This window comes from Glandiceps talaboti, chromosome 5 (genome assembly GCF_964340395.1).
Source record: "Glandiceps talaboti chromosome 5, keGlaTala1.1, whole genome shotgun sequence".
Taxonomy (NCBI): domain Eukaryota; kingdom Metazoa; phylum Hemichordata; class Enteropneusta; family Spengelidae; genus Glandiceps; species Glandiceps talaboti.
The window spans coordinates 11892501-11906726 of NC_135553.1; the positions used below are offsets into that span (position 1 = coordinate 11892501).

Here is a 14226-nt window from a genome sequence, read left to right on the forward strand (position 1 = left end):
TTCGTTTCTTTCGAATGCTACATATCACCCCCAATGTTATTCCCATTCACTGCTATTCACTGTTTGCATATATCTGATTTTCAATAACTTAACTATCAAATATACAAAAGTATAGACTGGGACTTAAATAGTTTATATACTAATCCATTCTGGATTATTTTTTACACTTCAAAAGCGTGTTAAAGTAGAAAGGCAAAAGTTGTAAATTATTGAAGTGTCTCTCGTGATCGATAATAAGTTTATACCAATGCAATGAGGAGGAAATGAAAAGTATTTGCTGCCATTGTCTAGGTTGTTGGATTGGGAATTCTGTTCACGCAATACATTCAACGTTATGGATTGCGCCCTCTACAGTTTAAACATTGATCACGTTGTTTTACATATGTTTTGTTACTTGAATATTTCATTGTGATTCCAGTTTCACTTGCTTGTCCGTTTCTTTTCTTATCTCTCTTTGAGATTGTCATATCAAAAGTTAATTTTCCTGGGAAGGAATTTATTTTATGATTCCAGACAAATTAAATTATTTACTTGCTTTTCTAAGCTTTCATCAATGAAGATATGAAAATAGGACGATCATGTTCCCCACTCAGGGATGTTTTTCGTATTGTTCAGACATCAAGGAAAGCAGCAGTGCTCTATGATAAGTAACCTGTACCCCCAAGGTACACAACGACAGGAAGTAGAGCGCCACCATGGCAAATTTTGGAGAGGCCTATTGTCTGGGCTAGTGAATTTCTTGAGTAACACTGAACACCAAGACAAGTCTCAGAGTTAGAGAGTTTCTTGAGATAGTAATACCAAGACAAGTCTCGGGGCTAGATAGATAGTATTTATAATGGTATGTAGAAATTACTATCAGTACAGTTAGGCAGTGTTTCTGCACACCATTATAGATACTATGATTACTATGAGTACAGTTAGGCAGTGTTTCTACATACCATTATAAATACTATAATTACTATGAGTACAGTTAGGCAGTGTTTCTACATACCATTATAAATACTATAATTACTATGTGTACAGTTAGGCAGTGTTTCTGCACACCATTATAGATACTATGATTACTATGAGTACAGTTAGGCAGTGTTTCTACATACCATTATAAATACTATAATTACTATGTGTACAGTTAGGCAGTGTTTCTACACACCATTATAAATACTATAATTACTATGAGTACAGTTAGGCAGTGTTTCTACATACCATTATAAATACTATAATTACTATGAGTACAGTTAGGCAGTGTTTCTACATACCATTATAAATACTATAATTACTATGAGTACAGTTAGGCAGTGTTTCTACACACCATTATAAATACTATAATTACTATGAGTACAGTTAGGCAGTGTTTCTACATACCATTATAAATACTATAATTACTATGAGTACAGTTAGGTAGTGTTTCTACACACCATTACAAATACTATAATTACTATGAGTACAGTTAGGTAGTGTTTCTACATACCATTATAGATACTATAATTACTATGAGTACAGTTAGGCAGTGTTTCTACATACCATTATAAATACTATAATTACTCTGTGTACAGTTAGGTAGAGTTTCTACATACCATTATAAATACTATAATTACTATGAGTACAGTTAGGCAGTGTTTCTACACACCATTATAAATACTGTAATTACTATGAGTACAGTTAGGCAGTGTTTCTACAGTTAGGCAGTGTTTCTACATACCATTATAAATACTATAATTACTATGAGTACAGTTAGGTAGTGTTTCTACATACCATTACAAATACTATAATTACTATGAGTACAGTTAGGCAGTGTTTCTACATACCATTATAAATACTATAATTACTATGAGTACAGTTAGGTAGTGTTTCTACACACCATTATAAATACTATAATTACTATGAGTACAGTTAGGCAGTGTTTCTACATACCATTATAAATACTACAATTACTATGAGTACAGTTAGGCAGTGTTTCTACGTACCATTATAAATACTATAATTACTATGAGTACAGTTAGGCAGTGTTTCTACATACCATTATAATACTATAATTACTATGAGTACAGTTAGGTAGTGTTTCTACATACCATTATAAATACTATAATTACTATGAGTACAGTTAGGTAGTGTTTCTACACACCATTATAAATACTATAATTACTATGAGTACAGTTAGGCAGTGTTTCTACATACCATTATAAATACTACAATTACTATGAGTACAGTTAGGCAGTGTTTCTACATACCATTATAAATACTATAATTACTATGAGTACAGTTAGGTAGTGTTTCTACACACCATTATAAATACTATAATTACTATGAGTACAGTTAGGCAGTGTTTCTACATACCATTATAAATACTACAATTACTATGAGTACAGTTAGGCAGTGTTTCTACGTACCATTATAAATACTATAATTACTATGAGTACAGTTAGGCAGTGTTTCTACACACCATTATAAATACTATAATTACTATGAGTACAGTTAGGTAGTGTTTCTACATACCATTATAAATACTATAATTACTATGAGTACAGTTAGGTAGTGTTTCTACACACCATTATAAATACTATAATTACTATGAGTACAGTTAGGCAGTGTTTCTACATACCATTATAAATACTACAATTACTATGAGTACAGTTAGGCAGTGTTTCTACGTACCATTATAAATACTATAATTACTATGAGTACAGTTAGGCAGTGTTTCTACACACCATTATAAATACTATAATTACTATGAGTACAGTTAGGTAGTGTTTCTACACACCATTACAAATACTATAATTACTATGAGTACAGTTAGGTAGTGTTTCTACATACCATTATAAATACTATAATTACTATGAGGACAGTTAGGCAGTATTTCTACATCTATAACGTAACATTCAGTCCTGAAAATAAAAACAAATCATACAATAAGTGAACATGTGAACAAATGTTCTGATAACATTAATTGTGACTGGTGAAGAAACCCAAATAGCCAGTTTAAAAACGTTCAGCAAGAAGGATCAATTATTACCGATCAGGGAACGTATCGCCAATAGTTTCCCTACACAAACGAATCCAAAATTTTAAGGGTTTCAACCTGTATGTAACAACCACATAGTTGGTTATCTCTAACCTAACAACCATATAACCTGATTGAATTTGGTTCATGTTTGGAGCTCATTCCCCCCTCATACACGTTTACTCTGAATACCTTGATATCCAAGATGGTATGTTTTAGTCTGTTTGATTGTTTGATACTGAATTCCATTCCATTCCATTTTTTCTCACCCTTGGCAATTTTCAACATTACACAAGATAGTGAATAGTCACAGGGTTTCCATTTAGGATCTAATTTTTTTCTAAAACAATTACTTCAGAGCAGAGACTTGTCTTTGTGTTAGTATATCAAGAAGCTCTCTGATCTAAAGCCAAGCTAAGGCTTCGCCCTTGGAAGCAGAGTCTGGAAATCTGTGAAATTAATTACCACAACAACTCTGCTAAATCTAAGTGGATCTTACATTATATTTCAAACTATGATGTAGTTGCATCCTATGTGGCTTAATTGAGAGGGTAGCCAATTACAAATACTTGATGATCCATCAAAAGTTTAGATTTAGCAGAGCTGCTGCTTGTGGTGGTGGTGATGGTAAATTTCAAATTCAGACCATGGTTCTGTGCTTCCTTGGAGTACAGAATTTCTTGAGATAGTAACACCAAGACAAGTCTCTGGGCTAGTAAGCTTCTTGAGATAGTAACACCAAGACAAGTTCCAGAGCTAGAGAGCTTCTTGAGACAGTAACACCAAGACAAGTCTCTGGGCTAACAGATAAGCTTCTCAATAACACACCAGGGGTATTGGTAAAGAAAAATCACACATACACAAAATCTTGTTTCTTTAGATTTTTACTATCAAAGTATAGTGATGAAAAATCAAAAACAAAAAACTTTTTGAGTGTTGTCCTAGCTATGAAAAACAAAAGACCAAAAGAAAGAAAAGACAAAGCATAGACAATACTGGCTGAAATACACAATGTCAAAAAATTGTTTACATGGCTGACACTTGATATAACAACGACAAAGAGCTGCAGTACAAACACTACTCATTTAAATACCACGAAACGTTTCACACTCCTTGTCATTGTCAAGCTTCACTTTTCAAAGAGTATGTCATCTATTCATTTTTTATAGAAAGAACACCTATGCTAAACAAATCTGAAATTTTGACATCTTTTGACACAAACAATAATTTTTTTCTTCTTCAAAAAAACTGATAATGAATGGATAAATCAATGCAATTCTGGGCAGTATACTATTTTTAACGAGTCTGATCAAAATAAGAAAGATTTTAACAAATTTTCTGTAGATATACTTTGGTTTTTGTTTTTTTTGGGCGAGTGGTTTTACTTGTTATCATTCTGCTAAAACCTACATTTGCCAAAATCACCCGTTTAGTTGAAAATATTTCACATATATTGCAAGTAAAGTAAAATATTTGGGCACTTAACAACTTTACCATTCTGGCATAGTGTAGACTTTGTAAAATACAGGTGTCAAATGAAGAAAATAAAATAAAAAAGTCAGAACATTATTTCTACACATGGATCTCCTCCCACATCATGTTTTGCTTCTTTATTAAGAGTTCAATGTTGCCAAAATATGGTACATCTGAATAAAGCGCCCTCACAGTTAAATCTACAATTCAATATCCTTTTGTTTTTCATGTCGGTCCTAAATAGTCTTTCAGCACATGCATGTTTACAGGATATTTTGAGCTATGAGAATAATTGACCGACACAAAATGAGATGGAGATTATTATCTCAGTCATAATTACACATAATACAGTGTATTGGCAAGCACTGGGTTTCAGTTGTACATCTCTGCTTGCTTGCCATGCCACTGATAGTATCATTATTTCCACTACAAAATACTGAGATTATTCATATGGAGGGTGATGCAGTGTGCGTATAAATACCCCCTCCCCCCTCCCTCCTGTGTTAAAACAGGAATGAGCTTGCTTTCAGAGAAAATAAATTGTATACTTTTATTTACTTAGAATTTATCATTTACATATACTTGTCTAATGTTAGTTTGAATGAAAATAAGAAGGAAGACAACAAAACAAAATGCAACTAGTTGCTTACTGCCATCAAACATTCACACCAAAATGATATTGTAAAATTACTAGCGCCCCCAAAGTCTAGTATACAAATTCTTTTGTTTTATGTACACCAAACCATGCGTCCAATGTCACATGTATTCTTTGGGAACAAAATACATTACAATAGGGTAGTTACCAGTTGCAACAGGTCATAAAATACAAAGTTATATTGCTGAGTATTACTTTTGGAATTTCTTTTTCACCTTAGAAACTGAATTCGCAGTCATTGTTATGAAAGTTCCACCTGCTGTATGGATGGAAAATAGAGAACACAACTCTATTTGTTGACAGCACTTTGTTGAAAATAAAGACTGAGAAACTGACCAATGATGGATGGAGTTAGCCTAATCTAGGCTTCAATTAATGTCCTTATATCTGTATGGTAGATAATAAACAAAACAGTGAGAGGCTCGGTCATTCCTTTTCACTTTTTCTCTATGTTTTCACCAGCTTGGAATCCACATTTTGTAATCAAACCTTTGACATGTATGGAAGTAAATGATACCAACAGAACCTCTCACTGTTTGATATATTCAGCCAAAAGTTTCTAAAACATAAAATCAATCTCCAAGATGAAAACCATTTAGTTACAGATCATAATCATTCCTGGAATGTACCACCAACGGTGCTACAGTATTTGGTGCAATTCCAAGGGAGGGCACCGTTTACATCCAAACAGCTCCACAGGGCGCTATTACCACACCACCAGAGGGCGCTGATCAGTGAAATACAACCAAGTTGTTTCACTACCATGAATTGAATCTCATCTGCCAGACACTTTTTGGAAGGAGGACAAATCTTGTAGTCCTCAAAACAACTTAACATCATTCGAAATATTACACAGAGTGAAAATTTAGTCTGCTAGGTCCCACAAAATGCAATAGAGAAATATAATTACCTATTTGACTAAGAATCTACAGTACTGAAAGCTGAATACATATTACACATGGTTTTATCGGTCCTAGATTGAAATTGGAAGATAAGAAAACAATTGTAAACACTGGGAAAAAAATTGTTTACAATGAAATGAGCAGAAAATACAAAACTAGTACATTTTGTTATTACACGTTTCAACAAAACATAGCTTTGGCACAATAAATTCTTTTCCCTTCCCCCTCCCTCTCTTGTGGCTCGGTAATAAATACAACAACAACAACAACAACAACAACAACAACATCAACATCAACAACATCAACATCAACAACAAAAACTTTGTGTCAGGATTTCAAATAACAAGACACATTACATAAACCAAGCTCTGATTCTGATAATTTTTTTGTTTTTTTGTTTTGTTTTTGGTGTGGAAAAGCTGACAGAAGGGTAGAAAAATGCTTTTTAGTTCAACAACGCAACTTACATACCATAACATACAACACAAAGCCCAAGTAGTAATTAACATGGAAAAAAGAAAACTAAATCAGTCTTATTATTTTTTTTGTAGGAGTAAAGAACTATGTTCCAGCGATGAGTTTCCATCTTGTATAACAATTGAGAAATGAATTCAATTCAAGACACAGAAAAGACTGCTGTATCTACATGCTGCTACACTGCAAATAAAACAGAGACAATTGTACGTATTACTGTCACTGATTTCTCAATAATATAACCGAGATCTTTTGTTTGACTGGTGTCCTCTCAACACCATCTTTGACATTTGTCCAACATTTCTATATTGTTAATATAACATTAGTACATATAATATGAGTCCAGTTTGCCAGTGTTTCTATATACCATTGTTATAAATACTATAAATTACTATGAGTACAGTTAGGCAGTGTTTCTACATCCCATTATAAATACTATAATTACTGAGTAGTTAGGCAATATTTCTACATACCATTATTATGAACACTATGAGTACAGTTAGGCAGTGTTTCTACACACCATTATAAATACTTTAATTACTATGAGTACAGTTAGGCAGTGTTTTTACATACCATTTAGACATACTATAATTACTATGAGTACAGTTAAGCAGTGTTTCTACACACCATTATATATACTATAATTACTATGAGTACAGTTAGGTAGTGTTTCTACGTACCATTATAAATACTATAATTACTATGAGTTGAGTTAGGCGCTGTTTGTACATACCATTATTATAAATACTATAATTACTATGGGTACAGTTAGGTAGTGTTTCTACACACCATTATAATACTGTAATTACTTAGTACAGTTAGGCAGTGTTTCTACATCCCATTATAAATACTATAATTACTGAGTAGTTAGGCAATATTTCTACATACCATTATTATGAACACTATGAGTACAGTTAGGCAGTGTTTCTACACACCATTATAAATACTTTAATTACTATGAGTACAGTTAGGCAGTGTTTCTACATACCATTATAAATACTATAACTGCTGAGTACAGTTAGGCAGTGTTTTTACATACCATTTAGACATACTATAATTACTATGAGTACAGTTAGGCAGTGTTTCTACACATCATTATATATACTACAATTACTATGAGTACAGTTAGGTAGTGTTTCTACACACCATTATTATAAATACTATAATTACTATGGGTACAGTTAGGTAGTGTTTCTACACACCATTATTATAAATACTATATTACTATGAGTACAGTTAGGCGGTGTTTGTACACACCATTATTATAAATACTATAATTACTATGAGTACAGTTAGGCGGTGTTTGTACATACCATTATTATAAATACTATAATTACTATGAGTACAGTTAGGTAGTCTTTCTACATACCATTATTATAAATACTATATTACTATGAGTACAGTTAGGCGGTGTTTGTACACACCATTATTATAAATACTATATTACTATGAGTACAGTTAGGCGGTGTTTTTAAACACCATTATTATAAATACTATAATTACTATGAGTACAGTTAGGCGGTGTTTGTACACACCATTATTATAAATACTATATTACTATGAGTACAGTTAGGCGGTGTTTGTACACACCATTATCATAAATACTATAATTACTATGAGTACAGTTTGGTAATATTTCTACATACCATTATTATAAATACTATGAGTACAGTTAGGCAGTGCTTCTAACCAATTTCCTTCATCTTGACGACTTTATTCTGTGTGAATCAAAAACATGACACAACAAGTGAATGACAATCATCAGTGTTAAGTACAGGACACTGATCTTCACATTTACAAGTGCACAGTAACATTCCTTTGACTTGATATGATGCAGGAAGGCAAGGACTGGGCATACTTACAAAGAAATACACTGCTGTACAAACACACAGAGGTTAATTTTGTTGTATACATCACTTGAGAATGCCAATGTATGTGCACTAGGCCCATAGGATTACCATTAAAGTACAGTAAACTGGGGTATCAAATTTCCAGCTAATGGTATTTCTATGGACTCTGTGAGCATACAGAAAGAATTCGCAATAAGTGTCTTCAGAATGTTGCAAAGATTCACGAAAACAAATTAAAAAGAAAATGTAGTATACCAAGTCGAGATACAACTTCTCAAGAACTACAAATGTTGGCAAATCTGGCACAGAGGAGACATTCTCTACACTGGGGCAAAATATCATGGGTAAGTAAACAAGGATAGGAATTCCACAGTTGGCCTTAGACACTGTCAAGAAGTATGAGGGTGTGTCAAGTTCCTAAGAATGTTTACTTATGTATGCTTCACCTCAGTGTAAAATAGAGCTCTTCTCAGCAAAATTTGACAAATTTGACAGCTCTGCTCAGAAAGGCTGCACACAGTAGAGTCAATGAAAATGGGTCTATGTGGTTTCTAAATACAAGAAATGCAGCGAAGAGGAAATCATCCTCACTTTATTTTCCTTGGATTGTATTTCTGTACTTTCACTAATTATACAATACATACCTTATGTGTACTACAAATCATGGAAAAATTTTCATCTTGAAGTTGACAATCTGAAATACAAGATAAAAAGTCAGAAGATAAATGCACACGATAAAGTCATGTTAGTTTTAAACATCTGCTTCATATACCCCCATTGTAATACAAAGTCATATGGTGAGCGAGTGTTCTCGCGAGCAGCGCCCCTCTTATGGAACAGTATACCGCAAAGCTTGACTCTCATTTGTACAGACTATGACAAACAGGAAATAATGCTAGAACTACATCTCTCAGCTTTTAACAATCAATCCATCCCTATGGTCTAAACCTGAGAGACAGGCTTACCATGTCAGTGATATCAGATACTATTTTCATTATTATTATTATTATTATCATCATACTAGCAAGTTTTACTTTTTTAATTAGTTTGAAATTAGAGAATGTTCTTGAGTGTTCAAGAATTCAAGAGAGTCCAAGAAAGAGAGTTCAAGAGTTCAAGAGATAGTTCGAGAGAGTGAGAGTTCAAGAGAGAGAGAGCACTCACGGCTGAATCAGTCACAGAAAACTTGATATGATGTGATCTGATGTAACATCTCACCTGCTTTAACTGCACACAAATAATGATATTTTTCTTCACAACCTTTGGTCATGCATCCTAGGGAGGCACCTTTATGTTTACATGTGGAACAAGTCTGATATAAAGAAATAAATTATGTTAGTCTACCGAGGAATGTACTTCACAAACACTTCTGACATGGAGAAATGAACATTACTTTACTGCAATTACAATGTAACATGCTATAGCTGTTGACAACCAGATGGACGGATCACTTATTCACAGACAAGTAATGGTTTACCAGAAAAAACAAAAGATAACATAGTTTGACCACTAGGAGTGCCATTCATTCGTATTACACACTTTTAGATTGGACATAGATGAGTGCTGAAGCTTCGTGGTGTTTTGGCCAGTATTCCCTTGAAGTCAATTTGATGCACCACTGATGCTGAATAATTTCTTGTGTGATACCAAATTATATGTGGTGTCTCACAAAAAAACTTTGATGATTTTTAGCCCACAACAATGTTGGTCTTTTATTAGAGAGAGAGTAAGTGGTTTCAAGGGTGAGCCAGGTATATATCTGTATATATACAATCATATTGTCTACTTATTTCTGAAAATAAAAGAGGAAACTGTATAGCTTACTACATTAAGTGGACTTGATTGAGTGTCCTGGTCGATTCCACTGGGGTCACGACTAACTTACGCCATCACATGTTTGTGATAGTTCGCCTGATGAATCCAACCAAGTGCCAACTGACAGTGTTCACTTATTCAAATATGACATCTCCCGATAGATGCCATAAAACTTGCACAGCTACACTAAAATTATATTTCAACTCTTAGCGTCATATGCAAGGATGTTGTTATTTTGCAAGTACTTATAACGGAAATATAAACTTTCAGATTACATTTATCGCTCCCAGCTGCCATGTTTGATCGTCTATAAGTCAAAATCGGTTGGGCTATCAGGTATCCCTGACAATGCACGCGCACCACCCTTGTATCAGACAAGTGTAAAACAACTGACCCGGTGTACACTGTGATAAACTGGGGAGTCAATCATGTCCACCCAGTATTAGAAATGATGTGACTGACCAACTCACCATTTGTTTTGCTTCCTTTACTGCATCATGCAACCCATACAAGTTGGAGCCCACCATATAGACTCCATCAGACCACACAGCACAGTCACCATGTACCCACATCTCGTTAGGATCTGCCTTTCCACGTTTCTGTTGTGCTAGCCCCGTAGGTGATGGCAAAGGGCTTGTCTTTTTAGAAATTCCATGGCCTCTTCCTAACTTCCCTTTCCCTTTCTTCGATGACGATGATGAAGGATCTGTGATGGATGTTAGACTGATTTCTGCTTCCTGCATCCACTTTGGTGGTCGACCCGTTCTCTTTGACGACACTCCATGATCTTTTTCGGCTGACCACGAACGAGTTGGACTTACGGAAGACTCACTATCTTTTGAGCGTGTCCGCCCTCTACCTTTCTTTTTAACACTTTCTGTGTCTACTTTGCTAGAGTCTGATGGGGTTTTAGATTCGTCTTTGGGAAGATTGTACCCTGGTGGGTAGTATGGTCCATAAAGATCACCTAACATACCTTGTGAGGATGACTTGCCACAGAAAGCACAGCGCCACGGCCCTTCGTATGTAAAAATGTTTGTTGATGAAATAACAGGTGGGGAAGTAGGTTTGAGCAAGGCAGGTCTTTCAGCACTGACAGGAGTTGAAAGCAACTGCTTTTTCTTTTTCTTTTTACTGGCAAGGATCTTTTCCATGGCTTCTGCAGCTGGATCGTTCACAACAGAACATGACAGGGGATTTTTCCTAGAGCCGGCAACTCTAACCACAGGTCCATGTGAATGCATGGCAAGGATGTCAAGCTTCTTTTTCCGACCTCTCTTAGCTTTCCCGTCCAACTTTGCCATGAGCTCACTGTCCTCTGCCGTCATGTGGTCATTTCTCGCAGACTTGCCCTTTTCACCCTTCACTCTTTTCACCTTATTTTTACTGCCTAGAGGTCGTCCACGTTTCTTCTTAGAGGGTTGATCAGGAGTTGTTTCAGTGTTAATGCCATTTGAGGAACCTGACTCCACTTCACACTTCTTAACGGTTGGCGTGGTCATGGGATTTTTAGACACTGGTGAGGTACTGGGAGTTGTTTCATCTTGGTCTATATCTTTCTTCCGTTTCTCTTCAGATAGTGGTTCACCTGCTAATTCACTCTCATTGCCTGTTAGAGTGGATGGATTAGTAGTACTACCTGACAAAGTCCTGCCTTTAAATTTATCAGTATTTTTTCCAGCTTCATGTTTCTTACATGAATGATCACAGTCTTCATTATCAACTTCCACTTTTACCTTAGACATCATTTTAACACTATTAACAACCTTTTTGTCCTCCTTCATGCAAGGCCGACGACTTTCACTTTTTTTCTTTTCTTTACCATTTTCACTGTCAACATTTTTGCTTTCTCCAACACTAACTTCATTTCTTAAATATGCCAGATTTTGTTTCCGTTGAATTTTTCGTATTCCAGGTGTTGACATAGGATTGCTGGCAACTGGCGACTTAGACTTTGATGTTTTCTGGCCATTTTTTTCCTCGGCCACATCAACCTCTTTACTATTTTTCCGTTTGGTTGTTTTTAACCTACTGCTGTTCACTTTGTTGTCCTTTTTCCTGGTCGGAATAACATCAACAGTGTCTGTACTTTTAACAATTTCATTTTGATCATCCCTCAGCAGGGATTTTGGGTGAACAGTCCTTCTTTCTGGAACAACATTTGGTGACTGAGATCGGCTATCAGACGACCCAAAGTCTGATTCCCGACAAAGTAAATCAATGGAAGAACCTTCGCTACAATCAGACTCCAATGTGTTCTCCTCTTTAATCACTACGTCATGATTCTGTGAGTTTCTGTGTGCCTCGCCTCGACCTTTGTCTGAGTTGTTTGGTGAGTCTCCATCATTTTCAGACTTCTTTCTTTTCTCTATATTAGATGCTGCTGAAGACTGTGTATGTTCACTATCCTCGCTATTTTTATTTTTGTTTTTGTTTTTGGACTGCTTGTTTTCATCATGCCCTTCATTATCAGGACACCCATGTTCAGTGCCACAGGAGCCTAGAACTTTTGATCGCCCTTTAGGTGTTTTAGTGAACCCACCATTCCTCTTTTTCATGATTTTATCATTAACATTAATAACTTTGCCAACTATGTGTTCCTCTTCGATCAATGTTGTCTGCCCTCCCACACTGATATGTCTATTTTCAAGTGCACAGTCCACAGATATAGGCAGAAGACTTTTGCCGTTTTTTAGCTTCTTTCTCAAAGGAGCTGTACAGCTGAGGTGGTTTCCATGGTAACTATCTCCCTCTTCATCTCTCAAGCCTCCCCCTGACAACACAATATTCACACGTCTCTCTTGATATTGAAGGTCATTATCATGGTCCATCCTATCAGATTCATGGTGATGTATGGCCTTGACTCTTTTCTTATTGTCATGACAACCTCTCTGACCTCTAGTCTCCAATGTTTTCGTGGCAGTGTTCTGTGTACAGTTTCTACTCTCCCTGTGAATGTCTTCCATATTTCCTTCTGGTACTCCATCTTCTTTAGTCCTAGGTGTCCTGTTTGGTGTCACTTTCTCAGATTTTTCATTCTTTGATGTCCTGTTTGGTGTCACTTTCTCAGACTTCTTTGTTGAAGTACTAGTAGTACTAGTAGTAGTGCTAGTAGTAGTGGATGTTACTGAATCCTTGGCCATTTTCTGCTGTGTATCTTTTGATTCTAATTTTTGTTCACCAAATTCTTTTTCATCTTTACCATCACTGCCTCCACCTCCTGGTGGCAGCATTTCTGCCAATTCCGTTGATTTTCCCTCCCCTGACTCTTTCCTTTTTGATTCCACTTTAGCCTTCTTTGTTGATCCTGAGTTCACTAGCCCATCACATTCATCAATACTTCTTTTATGCGTTTTATCAATTCCGTGATTCTTATGTTCATTTTGTAAATTTGCTACATCAAGGTTGTTATGTCTCTGCAAAGGACTGACACTTTCTTGACTTTTACTGAGTTCGTGCTTGTCAGTTTTCAAGTCTTTAGATTTCATCTTGTGTTCGTTATTATCAAGTTGGTCAGTGCTGTCACAGCTTTTTGCTGTGGCAGTTCGAGGCTCCTTTGCAGAGGGCTCACCTAAAAAAGCCACCATTTCTTCAAGTTTTGGAAGCGCACCTTTACTCTGAGAATTTTCATGTTGACCCGGCATGACCTGCGAATGTGGATGTGGATGTGGATGTGGATGTCCAGGATTTGGATATGGAGGGACTGACGGTGGAGATCTGTACTGGGACACCGTATTAGGGGCTGGTGAAATTGGCTGTGGATGATTTGGAGATCTTTGGTGGATTGACTGGGGTGATCTCACTGATCCGGTTGAACTTCCTGGTGACGGTAGAGTTGTTGGACTTCGAACAGTTTGAGAGAGTGGAGAACGTACAGTGATTGGGCTTGGAGCTGGTGACCTTGATGGCATCGAGTTTGGACTATGTATACTGACCGGAGATCGCACACTTGTAGCTGGAGAAGGTACTGGAGATGGATGGCTACCTGGCTGTCCCAGCGGAGAACTGGGGTATACAAACTGGGAAGAATTCCTAGTTGAGTTACCACCAGTCATA

General features: G+C 35.9%; 3 protein-coding genes across 3 annotated transcripts in view; 1 reads left to right on the forward strand and 2 right to left on the reverse strand.

Annotated features, from left to right (window-relative positions):
- LOC144435696 (uncharacterized) overlaps positions 1-14226 on the forward strand; it is a 443695-nt gene that overhangs the window by 133731 nt on the left and 295738 nt on the right. The window lies entirely within an intron of this gene.
- On the reverse strand, positions 6493-14204 carry LOC144435699 (uncharacterized). Its single transcript, XM_078124306.1, has 5 exons — positions 10641-14204; positions 9574-9667; positions 9000-9049; positions 8152-8223; positions 6493-6688 (listed from the first exon to the last, which is right to left on the reverse strand). The coding sequence occupies exons 1-4, from the start codon at positions 14079-14081 to the stop codon at positions 8191-8193; spliced, it is 3618 nt and encodes a 1205-aa protein (XP_077980432.1). The 5' UTR covers positions 14082-14204; the 3' UTR covers positions 6493-6688; positions 8152-8190.
- LOC144434810 (uncharacterized) overlaps positions 14152-14226 on the reverse strand; it is a 56696-nt gene continuing 56621 nt past the window's right edge. The window contains exon 5 of the mRNA XM_078123314.1: positions 14152-14189. Coding sequence (XP_077979440.1) covers positions 14152-14189 — 38 coding nt within the window. The remainder of the gene's footprint in view (positions 14190-14226) is intronic.